Consider the following 15,285-nt stretch of genomic DNA (forward strand, 5'->3'; position numbering starts at 1 on the left):
TGGATATTGTTTACTTGGACTTCCAAAAGGGTTTTGATACAGTTCATCATCAAAGACTCTTGAACAAACTTAGCAGTCATGGAATGAGAGGATCAGTATGGATCAGTAACTTGTTAGAGAACAGAAAGCAGAGAATAGGAATAAGTGGTCAATTCTCCCAAAGGAGGGAAGTAAATAGTGGGGTCACCCAGTGGCCACCCGGCTGCTAACCAGGGACCCACAAGCAGGATATGAGTGCAACAGCACCCTCCCACCCATGTTACCCAGCAACTGGTGTACACAGGCTTTCTGCCTTCAATACTGGAGGTAGCATACAACCATTAGGGCTAGTAGCTGTTGATAGCCTTCTCCTCCAGGAATTTATTCAACCCCCTTTTAAAGCCATCCAAATTGGTGGAGCATACAACTCCCCTGTTAAAACAGCTCCACTGACTTCCAATCTGTTTCCAGGCACAATTCAAAGTGCTGGATAGAACCTTTAAAGCCCTATACAGCTCAGGTCCAGGTTATCTGAAAGACTGTATTCTCCCTTACGAGCCTGCCCGTCCTCTGAGATCTTCAGGGGAGGCCCTTCTTTCAGTCCCACCACCTTCACAGGCCGGCCTAGTGGGAACGCAGGGGAGGGCCTTCTTGGTGGCTGCCCCAGGGGCTGTGGAAGTCCATTCCCAGGAAAGCTAGACTGGCTCTCTCCCTGGTGTGTTTCCAAAGGCTGGCTGAAACTCTTTTGGTCTGGCTGGACTTTGGGGAGTAGTCTTATATATTGTATATATAACTACAATATTAAATGTTTTAATATTGTAGTTATATATAGTGGGGTCTCAAAGTGTTCTATATTGGGAACAATGCTTTTCATTGTTCATAAACAATCTGGAATCAGGAGTCAAGAGTGAATGGCCAAGTTTGCTGATGACACCAAATTATTTAAGGTGGTTAAAACAAAAAGGGATTGTGAGGCGCTCCAACGGATCTCTCCAACCTGGGAGAGTGGGCATCCAAATGGCAGATCCAAATGGCAATGTACGTGTAAAGTGATGCATGTTGGGACAAAGAAAACCAACTTCAAGTGTAACCTGATGGGAACTGAGCTGGCGGTGACCGACCAAGAAAGAGATCTTGGGGTTGTGGTGACAGCTTGATGAAAATGTCAACCCAGTGTGCAGCCACTGTAAATAAAGCAAACTCCATGTTAGGCATAATTAGAAAAGGAATTGAGAATAAAACCATTATATAAATCAATAGTGCAACCACTTAGAATAGTGTGCACAATTCTGGTCACCACACCTAAAAATAGATTTTGTAGAGCTGCAAAAAGAGCAGAAAAAAGCAACTCAAATGATGAAGGGGCTGCAGCATCTCCCCTGTGAGGGAAGGGTACATCAGCTGGGATTGTTCAGCTTGGAAAGAAGGAGGCTAAAGGGAGATATGATACAGGTGTACAAAATGATGCCTGGTGTGGAGAATGTGGACAGGGAGACATTTTTCTCCCTTTCCCGTAATACTAGGGTTGCAAAAATAGCTCATTCCCTGGTGTACCAAATCCAATTCAGCACACAAGGAGAAGAGGAGATGAAAGATGGATCAAACAACGTTTCTTCTGCAGAATAAAGAGACACAAGGAGCCAATTGCTGCAAAGCATGTGCCTACCTCACAAGGGAGGTAGCTAGGTTTTTATACACTATCTTCTCTGGTGTCACATACGTAGGCACCATGTAACAGGAAATTTCTAGCTGAAAAGAGAATACATGGCCTGTTCTTTTAGCAAGCATCTACTAAAAGAGATAGGTACTCCCTGTTCTTTAAGAGAACATTCACTTGATTTTGGTTATCTTAAGAATGGCTTCTCTTAGACATTTTGCAACATTTCGTTAGCAACTACCGTAGCAACTCTGGTTCAGAGTTGGGCACTTTTCCAACATTCTCCACTCAGTATAAAAAAGAAAAGGCTTTCTTCACTTTATATTCTATATCTTTGCCTATTTAGCAAGGTGATCAGGGAAGGGATGCATTGCAAACAGCAACAAGCGCAGATACAAAAGCAGAAAATACCAAGTATTATTCCTAGACTTTTCCAAATCTAGGACAAGTTACCAACCCATGATGCCAACCAAGGCTTCTATGGAATTCTCACGTTGTTTCAAGTGTGTCATTTCTTCTCCTTGTCCCCATCTCCCCACCAGGACTAGGAACACAAATTTGAACAAAGATTGAGCTACTTGGGTTTTTTAACAATAGCTTCAGTCCTGTATCCCCTTGCTGTACAGTCCAATTACCCCTCCCCCAACTTGCCAGCGTGTCAAGCTGGTCCTTGGGCGACACCTTTTTGACTCGTGTGCGGTGGATCCATTTACTGCCCCCAGTGATCTTTACAGCTGTGTGTGCAGTCAGGAGCACTTGGGACAGACCTTTCCACTTTCCTCCAATGGCACGTCCTTCCAGGGCGGGATCAGCACCCAATCACCAGGTTGGAAATTATGGACAGGAATGTCAAGCGGCAGATGCAGGGCAGGTGCAGCGTACCTGCAGAGGGAATACAAAACAGACTGCAGGGCAATAACATATTCTTGGATTTCATTATTTCCCAATTCATTATTTACATTCTGAGCTATGGTCATGTGTAAAATCCTGAGGGGCCTACCATACAATAATTCAAAAAGTGATGATTTTAACTTTCCCCTGGGGCTACACCTGATCCTAGCCAAAACTATTGGAAGTGCTTGGGGCCACTTCAATTTAGTTTCAGAGCAAAATTTTAGTAAGCATAGTTTTCATAGTTCATTCAACCTGTCCTGAAGACTGGGGTCTCCAGGGGGAATGCAAGTTCCAGTCAATTTGCAGAGCTCTAGCAATCTCTTGGACCACCTTACTTGCAAAATGTGGTCCTTGATCTGATTCCAAGGTCTCTGGTAAAAGAAATCTTGGAATTAACTCTTTCAGTAGGATCTTTGCTGTGCAAGCTGCAGTGGCTGTACGGGTTGGAAAAGCCTGTATCCATCCTGTTAACTGATCCACAATGACAAGCAAGTAGTGATATCAGGGGTCTGGAAACAAAGCCCTATGAAGAGAGACTGAAAGAACTGGGCATGTTGAGCCTGGAGAAGAGAAGATGGAGGGGAGACATGATAGCACTCTTCAAATACTTAAAAGGTTGTCACACAGAGGAGGGCCAGGATCTCTTCCCCATCCTCCTAGAGTGCAGGACATGGAATAACGGGCTCAAGTTCAAGGAAGCCAGATTCCAGCTGGACATCAAGAAAAACTTCCTGACTGTTAGAGCGGTACGACAATGGAGCAGTTACCTAGGGAGGTTGTGGGCTCTCCCACACTCGAGGCCTTCAAGAGGCAGCTGGACAACCCTCTGTCAGGGATGCTTTAGGGTGGATTCCTGCATTGTGCAGGGGGTTGGACTTGATGGCCTTGTAGGCCCCTTCCAACTCTGCTATTCTATTATTCTATCCATGTGATCATGGTAGTTCTGAAAAGTCAACCTGCAGTCTCTGAAATGGGTAATGAGTCCATGGTCATCCTCCTATTGGGGCAGGTGGTCCTGAGGGTTTCGGGTTAACTCTCACAAGCAGGTTGGACATGTGGAGGCTACTCTCTGGGTTTCTACATACAGTTCTGGCACTACTATGTATCTCAGTAGCAAATCTCAAAGGGCATTTCGTCCCAGGTGGGTGGCTTCATGGGTGATTCAAAATATGTGCTCTAGAATTGGCCTGGGCACCATTACCTTTCCTCCAGGTACTATCCACCATCCTTGTTCATTCTTTGTCACTTTGTAAGCTTCAGCTCACTCATCTTTCACTGGTGTGTAGACTGGCATGATCGGTTCGGGTACAGGTAGCAAAGCTGTCTCGACTCTTGGCTCTTCTCCCCATCTGGCAGCTTCTTTGAAGGCTAAGTCTGCCATGTGGTTCCCGCTTCTCTCATAAGGGTTGGTGGTTTTTCCATGTGGTCTCACATGAATCACTGCAACCTCTTTTGGTTTCATCAGGGCCTCCAGAAGGTCAAGTATCTGTCTTCCAATAGCAATTTTCTGCCCTGACGCCGTAATGAAGCCTCTTTCCTTCCACAGGACACCAGAGGCGTGTACGGTAGTGAAGGCATATCTGCTGTCTGAGTATATGGAGACTCTCTTCCCTTGAACCATTTCAAGGGCTCTGGTGAGGGCTGTTAACTCTGCAGCTTGTGCTGACCAGTGGCTGGGCAAACATTCTCTTAGTACTACTACACCTCTGTTCACCGCTGCACATCCTGTGTGTCTTCTGCCATTTATCACTTGACTGGATCCATCTACAAACAGCTCAAGATCAGCATCTTCCAGTGGGACATCTGTGAGATCAGGTCTCACCAGGGTCACCTGTTCAAGGATCTGCAGACAGTCATGGCAGTGGGTATCTGGTTCAGGAAGTAGTGTAGCTGGATTCAAAGTGTTGCTGAATTTGTAGGACAGCCCTGGGGTTGACAACAAAAATATCTCATATCTTGATTGCCATGATGGGTTCAGGAACTTCTCTCCAGCCACACAAAGGATCTGTGGAACTCCATGTGGCATGCGCATTCCATATTTGCACCTATCACGATTTTCTGGGCATCTTCTACAATCAAGGTTGTTGCAGCTACAGCCCTTAGACAAGCAGGCCAACCTTTTGCCACTGGATCTAGCACCTTGGAATAATACCCCACCAATCTCCAGGTATTTCCCATTCTCTGAGTTAACACTCCTGAGGCAATACTCTGATTTTTATGGACATCTTCTGAAACACCAGTTCCCAACACTAGAACCCCAGTGGAGTCATAGAATCATAGAATAGCAGAGTTGGAAGGGGCCTACAAGGCCATCAAGTCCAACCCCCTGCTCAATGCAGGAATCCACCCTAAAGCATCCCTGACAGATGCTTGTCCAGCTGCCTCTTGAATGACTCTAGTGTGGGAGAACCCACAACCTCCCTAGGTAACTGATTCCATTGTCGTACTGCTCTAACAGGAAGTTTTTACTGAGGTCCAGCTGGAATCTGGCTTCCTTTAACTTGAGCCCGTTATTCCGTGTCCTGCACTCTGGGAGGATCGAGAAAAGATCCTGGCCCTCCTCTGTGTGACAACCTTTTAAGTATTTGAAGAGTGCTATCATGCCATGAAGCTGGGAGATTCAGGACAGATAAAAGGAAGGACTTCTTCACACAGCACATAGTTAAACTATGGATTTTACTACCACAAGATGTAGCGATGGCCACCAATTTGGATGGCTTTCAAAGGGGGTTGGATAAATTCCTGGAGGAGAAGGCTGTCAATGGCTACTGGCTCTAGTGGTTATGTGCTACCTCCAGTATCCAAGGCAGTAAGCCTGTATGCACCTGTTGCTGGGGAACATGGGTGGGAGGGTACTGTTCCACCATGTCCTGCTTGTGAGTTCCTGGTCGCCAGCTGTTTGGGTGCCGTGTGAACAGAGTGCTGGACTAGATGGAGCCTTGGTCTGATCCCGCATGGCACTTCTTATGTTCTTATTTTTGGAGGGGCAGATAAGCATGGGCAAAAGGGTTAGAAGCCCACCTACACAAGTCCAGCACTGCTGCTCTGAGCAAAAGGGGGGCATCCTGACCCCTCTGTGGCTGCATTTCATTAAAAACAACAACAACCAGGCAATCCAGCCACTGGTCTCCCCTGTACCCTGTTGTTTAGCTCTGAAGCTAGGAAGGGGGTTTATGGGGGAGAACTGGCTGGGGTGGGCAACCTTTTTGGGCTATAACTCCCTAAATCAGTGTAGCCAGTGATGAGGGATGATGGGAGTTAGTTGTAAGTCAAGACGTCAGGTAGGCCACAAGTTGCCCACCCCAGGCTAAAGCATCTTCTTGGAGAGGGAGACCATCTCATTTCCAGTGGCTGAGAGCCGTGGCTCTAGGGCGGCCTTTCCCTGTTTCGTGCCCTTGAGATGCGTTGGTCTTCAGCTCCCACCAGCCTCAGCCAACATGGTCAATTGTAAGGGATGCTGGGAGTTGCAGTCCAAAGTGTCTGGAGGGTTCCAGGTTGGGGAAAGCAGCTGAAGGCACTCCTCCCTGCTCCCCCTCCCCAATTCAAGTGTGAACAGAGAATTGTGGGGCCTTTGCCCTCCCCTGCACCCTGTCCCTGTCCCTTGGCAGGCACCCTGTGTCCAGCCTCCGGTAAGTGATTGTTCTATTATTCAAATTTATATTCCACAAAGGTATCACAGTGGTGGACATAAAATTTAATATTAACCATCCATGTAACAATAAAAGCAGCACAATACAAAGAAATCATCAATAAGACCACACACTTCTACTGAATGCTACAAACTATGGCCAGCTGGGTCACATTTCAGGGAAAGCTGGTGGGCAGAGATGACTTTTGAAAAGGCATCTGAATGTCAGCTGTGGGGGAAGCTGTTTGAAGTCCATTGGTACAATGTCCACGAGGGCTTCCACGTCCCTCGGGGCAGGCAAAGGTGGTTGTTCGATCAAGGGGTGGGGGGCTTGAGAGCAGCGAGGCTCTAGCTCAGCGGCCTCCTCCTCGAGGAGAGAGCGCAATGCTGCCTTTGCAAGACAATGGAAATACACTGGGCCTGAGCAAAGGCAAGGGAAGGCCAGGAAGGGGGGAGGGGGGGCTCTGAAGCCCCTTTGGGATGAGGCCAGCCCGAGGGCTGTGCTGTGCTTTCCACTGGAGCTTTCCCACTCCCTGGTGGCACAGATCCATGTCCCACACACGCACTGACTCTGCACAGGCTCACCCATGTCTTCCACCCCTCCCCCACCCCCTGGCATGAACGATGCCATGCTTCCGCTCCTCGCTCCCTCCGCCAGCACTGGTCCAGACAGGAGGTCACAGGGGCTGGCACTGCGCCTGCCCCGCCCCAGGGACCGCTGCTCCTTCCAAGGCTGGTGCCTTCATGCCTGAGGCGACAGGCTGCTGCGCTTCCAAAGGCTGGGCAAGCAGCTCTGCCCCCTCAGCAGGGTTGCTGTGGGAGGCCAGGCTCCTCAGGAGGTGGTCCACGGGCACCAAGTGGCGGAAGGTCTCGGTGGCAAAATAATAGGCCAGGGGGTCCAGGGTGGCGTTGGCGCAGGCCAGGAGCAGGACGCACTGGTAGGCCAAGGCCAAGCGCTCTCCGGCCAGCGCCGGCACCTGGTAGCAAAGCACAGCCACGTGGAATGGCAGGAAGCACCCCAGGAAGATGGCCACATTGGCCACCACCATGTGCTGGATCTTGGCTCCATCGACCAGCTCCATCTGGGCAACGGCACTGCGGTGCACGGCCTGCAGCAGGCTGTAGGAGCAGATCACCATGACGGTCAGTGGGAGGGCGAAGGCCAGCACCATGGCGCTGGAGACACTGGGAGCCATGATGTAGTGGGGGCGCCTGTCAAAACAGAGCGTGCGGCACCCCCCCTTCTCCTTGCTCCGCACAATGTAGGTGGGGATGGTTCCCGCAACGCTCAAGGCCCACACGCCTGCACAGATGTACTTGGCTTGTTGGCGCATGGCCCGAGCTCGGGGGCTGAGCGGCAGGCACACCGCCATGCAGCGGTCCCAGCTGATGCAGGTCAGCAGGAAGATGCTCCCGTACATGTTCACCAGGAGCAGCAGCCCGGCCACTTCACACACAGCCGGTGGCAGATCCGGCCGCCTGCTGTAGTAATAGATCCTCAGAGGCAACGAAGCTAACAGGAGCATGTCGCAGAAGGCCAGGTTCTTCATGTAGACGGTAGTGACAGAGCGCTCCGCCCAGTGGAAGACGCACAGCGCTGCAATGTTCAGTGGGAGGCCAACCACAAAGACCAGCGAGTAGAGGCTGGCAAAGGCCATGTCAACCCCCCTGCTGCTGTTGGTGCAATTGGGGCTCATTTTTCCAGGTCCGGTCGGGGGACCACGCCTTACTTTGGGGTACTGCTGGGAGCACACTGATTGGCACCTTCTCCCTAGAGAATGAGAATAAGGTGGAGCGGATTAGTTTGCTAAGCTTGCAGAATGAGGCAATAGCTAGACCTAAGGTTTATCCATGGATCGTCCAGTGGTCAAACCTGTTAACCTAGGTGACACACAGGGGATCACACAGAACTTATTATAGTTCTGGACTAGATGGCCTTGTAGGCCCCTTCCAACTCTGCTATTCTATGATTCTATGATCCAGGCAGGGGCGAACCCTGGATGATCCCAGGATAAACCTTAGGTCTAGCTGTAGCCTGAGACTACATTTCAGTTAAAGATTTGTTGGGGTTGTTAATATAGAACAAGGAGTTTACAATCTGAATGTCAACACTGGGGAATCTTTCTTGTCTCTGATGATATCAGCTTCAGCTAATACTCTGCCTTCTTGGAGTGTGATCAGTTCATTTAAGGACAAGCTTGCTACAGCTGTGCTAGGGCCTCACCACCATCCTGGAGTGAGGAACAAACTCTTCTTCGTCTCTTGGGGGAGCAGCCCACCCTAAGTGGGGACTGGGGCAGAGGTGGGTGGACCTCCCTTAAGCCAAGCAATACGGGTTGCCTTGATCATAGAATAGCAGAGTTGGAAGGGGCCTACAAGGCCATCGAGTCCAACCCCCTGCTCAATGCAGGAATCCACCCTAAAGCATCCCTGACAGATGGTTGCCCAACTGCCTCTTGAAGGCCTCTGGTGTGGGAGAGCCCACAACCTCCCTAGGGAACTGATTCCATCATCGTACTGCTCCAACAGTCAGGACGTTTTTCCTGATGTCCAGCTGGAATCTGGCTTCCTTGAACTTGAGCCCGTTCTTCTGTGTCCTGCACTCTGGGAGGATTGAGAAGAGATCCTGGCCATCCTCTGTGTGACAACCTTTCAAGTATTTAAAGAGTGCCATCATGTCTCCCCTCAATCTTCTCTTCTCCAGGCTAAACATGCCCAGTTGTTTCAGTCTCTCTTCATAGGGCTTTGCCTCTGCCCCAGTCCCCACTCAGGATGGGCAGCTCCCCCAAGAGAAGAAGAAGGGTTTGCTTGCAATGGCCGCACATCAGCAACCCGGCTGCCTTCAGCACACTTTGCCGGAGACCCAGGTGGCCTTTGGGCTCCCAAGATAAGCCATCACTGTTGGCTGCGCCCCGGGCGAAACAAGAAGATGTGCAGAGGAAACTTGGCTCATGGCCATGAGCTCCTGTGCAGGCAAACCAGAGCTGCTAAGCAGTAGGTGAAAGTTGGCTGCCTAGCACAGTGAAGCAAAGCAATAAGGCAGCCGCCCCCACCACCACCACCACCACCACCCACCCACACATGCTGCTTAAGGGGGGAACTTGCTTAGCAGGGCAAGAAAGGAGGAGGAGGAGGAGGAAACTGTCAAAAACCACAGAGAAGCCTCTGTGCAGCCGGGCAGCCTCCCCTGGGGCCCTCACAACACCCAGCCATGGCCTCTCGTGCTCTGTCTGAAGCTTTTCTCTCTGACCTTCAGAGCAGCCAGAGGCTGAGGGGAACGTGGGTGATGCTCATGTGCAAGCTGCAGTGCCTGTAACTGGAAACGGAGGCCCTGCAGGCAGATGCAGGCCCAGGCCTTTTGCTCTGTTGCCAACGCTCCTCCTCCTCCTCCTCCTCCTCCAGGCAGCTGTGCTGGGAAAGCCAGCGCCCCGCCCCCACCCCACCCCCAGGAAGCAGCAGCGTGGAGCTGCCTGTGGGGAACCTGTGTCAAACGGCCCCCAAGGCACAGAAGCTGCTGGGTTGTGAACCTGTCCACCCATCAGCCCATCGTACTGAATGCCGAGGTCTCCATGCAGAAAAAGGCCTCGTCCAGCCCTGCCCCTCCCTGCAGGAATTTGATTTAGCAAAACAAAAGCCAACAATAAAATAACAACAACAAAAATACACAACCATCAAAATATCAAAGTAATACAATATTAAAACCATTGATTTGTATAAAGGTACTGGCTGTTTTATTCTCAATTCCTTTTCTAATTATGCCTAACATGGGCATTCTTTACAATGGCTGCACACTGGGTGGACGTTTTCATCAAGCTGTCAGCACAACCCCAAGATCTCTTTCTTGGTCGGTAACCACCAGCTCAGTTCCCATCAGGTTACACTTGAAGTTGGTTTTCAGTGGCTCTGGTTTTCTGAGCCAACAGTGCGATATGGCTGCAAGAAAGGCAAATGCTATTTTGGGCTGCCTTAATAGAAGTATAGCTTCCAAATCACATGAGGTACTGGTTCCTCTCTATTCGGCCCTGGTTAGGCCTCATCTAGAGTATTGCGTCCAGTTCTGGGCTCCACAATTCAAGAAGGACGCAGACAAGCTGGATCGTGTTTAGAGGAGGGAAACCAGGATGATCAGGGGTCTAGAAACAAAGCCCTATGAAGAGAGACTGAAAGAACTGGGCATGTTTAGCCTGGAGAAGAGAAGATTGAGAGGAGACATGCTAGCACTCTTCAAATACTTCTGCTATTGGGCGGTATAAAAATGTAATAAATAAATAAATAAATAAAAGGTTGTCACACAGAGGAGGGCCAGGATCTCTTCTCGATCCTCCCAGAGTGCAGGACACGGAATAACGGGCTCAAGTTAAAGGAAGCCAGATTCCGGCTGGACATCAGGAAAAACTTCCTGACTGTTAGAGCAGTGCGACAGTGGAATCAGTTACCTAGGGAGGTTGTGGGCTCTCCCACACTAGAGGCATTCAAGAGGCAGCTGGACAACCATCTGTCAGGGATGCTTTAGGGTGGATTCCTGCATTGAGCAGGGGGTTGGACTAGATGGCGTTGTAGGCCCCTTCCAACTCTGCTATTCTATGATTCTATTATTCTTTGTCCCAACATGCATCACTTTACACGTACATTGCCATTTGGATCTGCCATTTGGATGCCCACTCTCCCAGGTTGGAGACATCCTTTGGAGCACCTCACAATCCCTTTTTGTTTTAACCACCTTAAATAATTTGGTGTCATCAGCAAACTTGGCCATTCACTCTTCACTCCTGATTCCAGATCATTTATGAACAATGAAAAGCATTGGTCCTAATATAGAACACTTTGGGACCCCACTATATATAACTACAATATTAAAACATTTAAATTATGAATATTTTTTTTAAAAAATCCAATATATAAACAGTCCATTAACAGAGGTCCAGACTACTCCCTGAAGTCCACCCTAGAGTTTTAGCCAGCCTCTGGAAACACACCAGGGAGAGAGCCAGTCTAGCTTTCCTGGGAATGGACTTCCACAGCCCCTGGGGCAGCCACCAAGAAGGCCCTCCCCTGCGTTCCCACTAGGCCGGCCTGTGAAGGTGGTGGGACTGAAAGAAGGGCCTCCCCTGAAGATCTCAGAGGATGGGCAGGCTCGTAAGGGAGAATACAGTCTTTCAGATAACCTGGACCTGAGCCGTATAGGCCTTTATGGGTCATATCCAGCACTTTGAATTGTGCCTGGAAACAGACTGGAAGCCAGTGGAGCTGTTTTAACAGGGGAGTTGTCTGCTCTCTGTAACCATCCCCAGTCAACACACTGGCTGTAGCTCCCAGTGCTGCTCCCTTTGCTGCAGCTGCTTGCACAATGAGATCTCTACAGGGAGCTCCTCAGTGGGTACCTTTGGAAATGATGAAGTCCGCGATGACCCAGAACAGGGCCTTTCAGTGGTGGTGCCCCACCTTTGGAGTAATGTCCCCAGAGAGGGTACCCTGCTTCCCATTTGATTCTCTTTCGGGTGGTGGGGGGAGCAATGAAATAAATAAATAAATAAATAAATAAATCTTTCCAGTGCCAGACTGTATTTCTTTTCTAAATATCCCGGGCCTTTTTAAACAACAGGGGAGGGGCCATGGCTCAGGAATAAAATATCTGTTTTGCTTGTGGGAGGTCGTAGGTCCAGCCTGCAGCAGGCAGGCAGTGGGTGAGGGGGGAGCCCCTTCTCCGCTAGAGACCCTGGAGCACTGGGGCAGGCAGAGGCCAGTGCTTGGCTCCATGGATGAAATCGGCCACGCTGGAATCGGGCAACTTTCTCCATCCCAATCAGTTAATGCAAGGTTAATCTGACTTTCTGTGTTTTCTCCTTATGTTGTTTTATCTGTATCTTATTTTATATTTTCTCTCTCTCTTCCCCCTGCCCTGTTAGCTGCCCTGAGCGCATTGCTGAAGGGCAGGTTGGAAACATACGGAATAAATAGCCCTTACCTCCGAAGCTGGGCCTGGTTCCACATTGCCGTCATGAGCAGTAGCCAGCGAGAGCCCTGTCCTCGCTCTCCCCTGTGTGGTTGTCATTCAAGCCTCCTTCAGAGGCATCTAAGTCAGGGGCCATCATGCCAACACACCTTGCCGCTGTTAATTCCATTGTTAATGATGAACGGTGTGAAGCTTTTGTCTGCCCCGAATCTGACGCCCATCGGTATGAAGGGATAATTCCAAATTCTACCATGCAGAAAATAATCTCCCTCTGCAACATGCATAGTTCCATGACCGCCAATCATGTTCCACCACCACTCCTCCTCCTCCTATTTTTCTGTATTAAAAAGCCCCAAACATCTTACTTGCATCACTTTCCTCGCCCTTTTCTACATTTTTCCAGCTCTGCCATGTTTCTCTTCTTGATCATCCCAGAGTTCAGGACATAGAATAATGGGTTCAAGTTACAGGAAGCCAGATTTCGGCTGGACATCAGGAAAAACTTCCTGATTGTTAGAGCAATACAACAATGGAACCAGTTACCTAGGGAGGTTGTGGGCTCTCCCACACTAGAGGCCTTCAAGAGGCAGCTGGACAACCCTGTAAGGGATGCTTTAGGGTGGATTCCTGCAATAAGCAGAGGGTTGGACTCAATGGCCTCATAGGCCCCTTCTAACTTTACTATTCTATGATTCTATTGTTATTATTTTTGTGCGCTGCTCTGTTTAGCCAGATGTCATTGTACCTCCTGTGGAGAAAAGAGGTAACCCGCAAAAACCGGAGCCTTGGAAAGGAGTAAAGGGAGGAACAGGCTGTCCTCCTCAGCTTCCTTGAAGGAAGACCGGTGAAGGAGCCCGTGTCCACCTTCTCACTGCCCAGAAAAACTGCAAGAGTCTGAGTGGCCGCTCCCAACCCTTTTCTCTTGGGACACCTTCCAACAAGTGCTGCTTTCCTCGGCCGCATGCCAGCAAGCAATGTCTCTGGAACTGGGAGGGATGCCCGTGCCATGTGCCCCGAATGGCTACTGTCCAAGCAAAAGCAGCTCCTGACTGATGAACAGCACACGACTCTAGGTCAGCCTGGAGCCTTCCCTTTTGGTCTTCAGACTCTCTATTATAAATATTAGACGGGGCATTTCTGCCTGTGCATTTCCACCTCTGTTGCTCAAAAGGGGAGCCCCCTCCTCCTCCTCCTCCTCCCTTCCCACAGAACTTACTTCACAGAAGAGATTCACATCCCAGAGTGACTAGCTGTAGAAGCCAGAAACTGCTTCAAGAGGAACTCGTTGCTTGTACACCTTTGGCAAATCTAATCTTGCTTCCTGACTTGCAATATGTCACTGCTAAAGAAAGCACACTTCCCGCCCCCGGTAGCAGAAACCACATTCGTGGGAAGGCCTCTCTGCGCTTGTACAGATGTGCCAGTGCTTGTGGGGAGGCAGGTTGCATTTTCAGAACATTTTCCATAAACTCAGCACTGGCCGGGGAAGGGGAGGGCGAGAGAACAGCTTCAGTGGCTTACAGTTATCACTGTTGAGTTAACAGGGAGGGAAGTCATAGAATCATGGCCTGCCTCATTTTGACAGGCTGAAGTTTCCAGACACTCGTCATCAGCAGCCCCATGGTGTGTGTACGGCCACCATCACATTTCAGTGGGCCACTTTGCACAACATGACAGGTGAGGCTGCAGCTAACCCTAGAATAGACCACGGGTTACACGAGGGTTGGCTTAAATAACCCAAGACAAGCTGCACCATTTCATACAAACCAGGTCATTGTAACTAAGGAATATGCCTCCATGGCCAGGCCCCATGCAATGGGTGCAGCTGATACGCCAGCGGATGGCGTGCACAGGTACAGCTGGGCACAGCTGCCTGCTGGGCATCCCAGGTGCCGGGCTGGAGCCAGGAACACTCCCGGCTGCAAAACTCTGGTTTTGAGGGGAGGTGCTCCACACACACCCTTACCGCCAGCACACTCTGACTTCCTGTCCCATGTCAGCAGTTCTACTGATCACAGAGGAGGGCCAAGATTTCTCGCCGTAATAAACTTTTTTAAACCCTCCCGCTCCATCCATGCACATAGGTGTGCATGATGACATGCATCCAAGGGGGTGGTCCACAGGTGGTTTGTGCAGCAGGAGTAAGATGATGGTCTATTCCCCCCACCCCCAGGGCTGTGGGTTGCCTCCTGCCTCTCAGAGACGCAGTTCCAGCTGGTGGCTCCTTTCCTTTGGTTGTCCGTTAACAGCAGGAGCAGCAGAGCCCAGCTGACAAGACCCGGTAACGGTGGGGAGTGCAGCAGGCAGGTACTGACCTCAGGGAGCCCCCACCCTGCCTTCAGCGTAGTGCTTCCACCCTCCCAGCCGGCTTAGTTTTACCCTATCCTGTGCCTGTTTGGTGCATTCTCTTCCCCTCCTTATTGTTTTATTATGATTTTATTAGAATGTAAGCCTATGCGGCAGGGTCTTGCTATTTACTGTTTTACTCTGTACAGCACCATGTACATTGATGGTGCTATATAAATAAATAAATAAATAAATAAATAAGGCCAGCCTGACAGACCTTTCATCTTGCCCAGCCCCAAGGGCCTCTCTGGCAGCAGAGAGAGCAGCTGGGGATGGAGGCACAACCACAGGGCAGGGATGATGGGCGGTGGGTGTGAGAAACTAGGGCTGTGCGTTAGGCCAAATCCCCGAATAGGAGTCAAACTGATTTGGCCTTCTTCATCCTGAATAGGTGCTGGTCAGCCCAGGGCACGCCAAGGCGAAGCAGGTTGGTACCAAAGCCCCCGGGGTGCCTCGGGCCATTTTGGGGGGTGTCGCTCCACCCACCTGCCAGCCCATGTGGGAAAGCTGCTGTGAAGCCAACCATGAGTCCACTGGACTCACCTCCCTTCCCCCCTCCCTCCCCGGTTGCTGACCCTGCCGTCACCTGGATTTATCTTGCCGTTGGAGCTGTGATTTAAAGGTAAGATCATGGGGGGGGGGGGGTGTCTCTTTTTAATAGATCTACGGCTGGGCACTACAGCCAACATAAAGGGCCATTTCCCCTAATTTGCAAGGACATGCAGGTGATTAGCTTGTGTGAGTCTTCCCCTCACAGTGGCAGCCATGGTTCCCTTGCTCAGGGCATCATCAGACGAGTGTTTCATCGCATTGTGTTAATGGCCGCTC

The 15,285-nt window shown here is 50.2% G+C and overlaps 1 protein-coding gene across 1 annotated transcript; it reads right to left on the reverse strand.

The window, feature by feature from the left end:
- Positions 1–6,835: 6,835 nt before the first annotated feature.
- On the reverse strand, positions 6,836–7,816 carry LOC134397926 (lysophosphatidic acid receptor 6-like). Its single transcript, XM_063124957.1, has one exon. The coding sequence runs from the start codon at positions 7,814–7,816 to the stop codon at positions 6,836–6,838; it is 981 nt and encodes a 326-aa protein (XP_062981027.1).
- Positions 7,817–15,285: the final 7,469 nt, after the last annotated feature.

The sequence above is a fragment of the Elgaria multicarinata genome, chromosome 4 (genome assembly GCF_023053635.1).
Source record: "Elgaria multicarinata webbii isolate HBS135686 ecotype San Diego chromosome 4, rElgMul1.1.pri, whole genome shotgun sequence".
NCBI lineage: Eukaryota > Metazoa > Chordata > Lepidosauria > Squamata > Anguidae > Elgaria > Elgaria multicarinata.

Coding starts and splice junctions, on each gene's coding strand:
- LOC134397926 (XM_063124957.1), bottom strand. CDS start 7,816: ATGGCCTTTGCCAGCCTCTACTCGCTGGTCTTTGTGGTTGGCCTCCCA.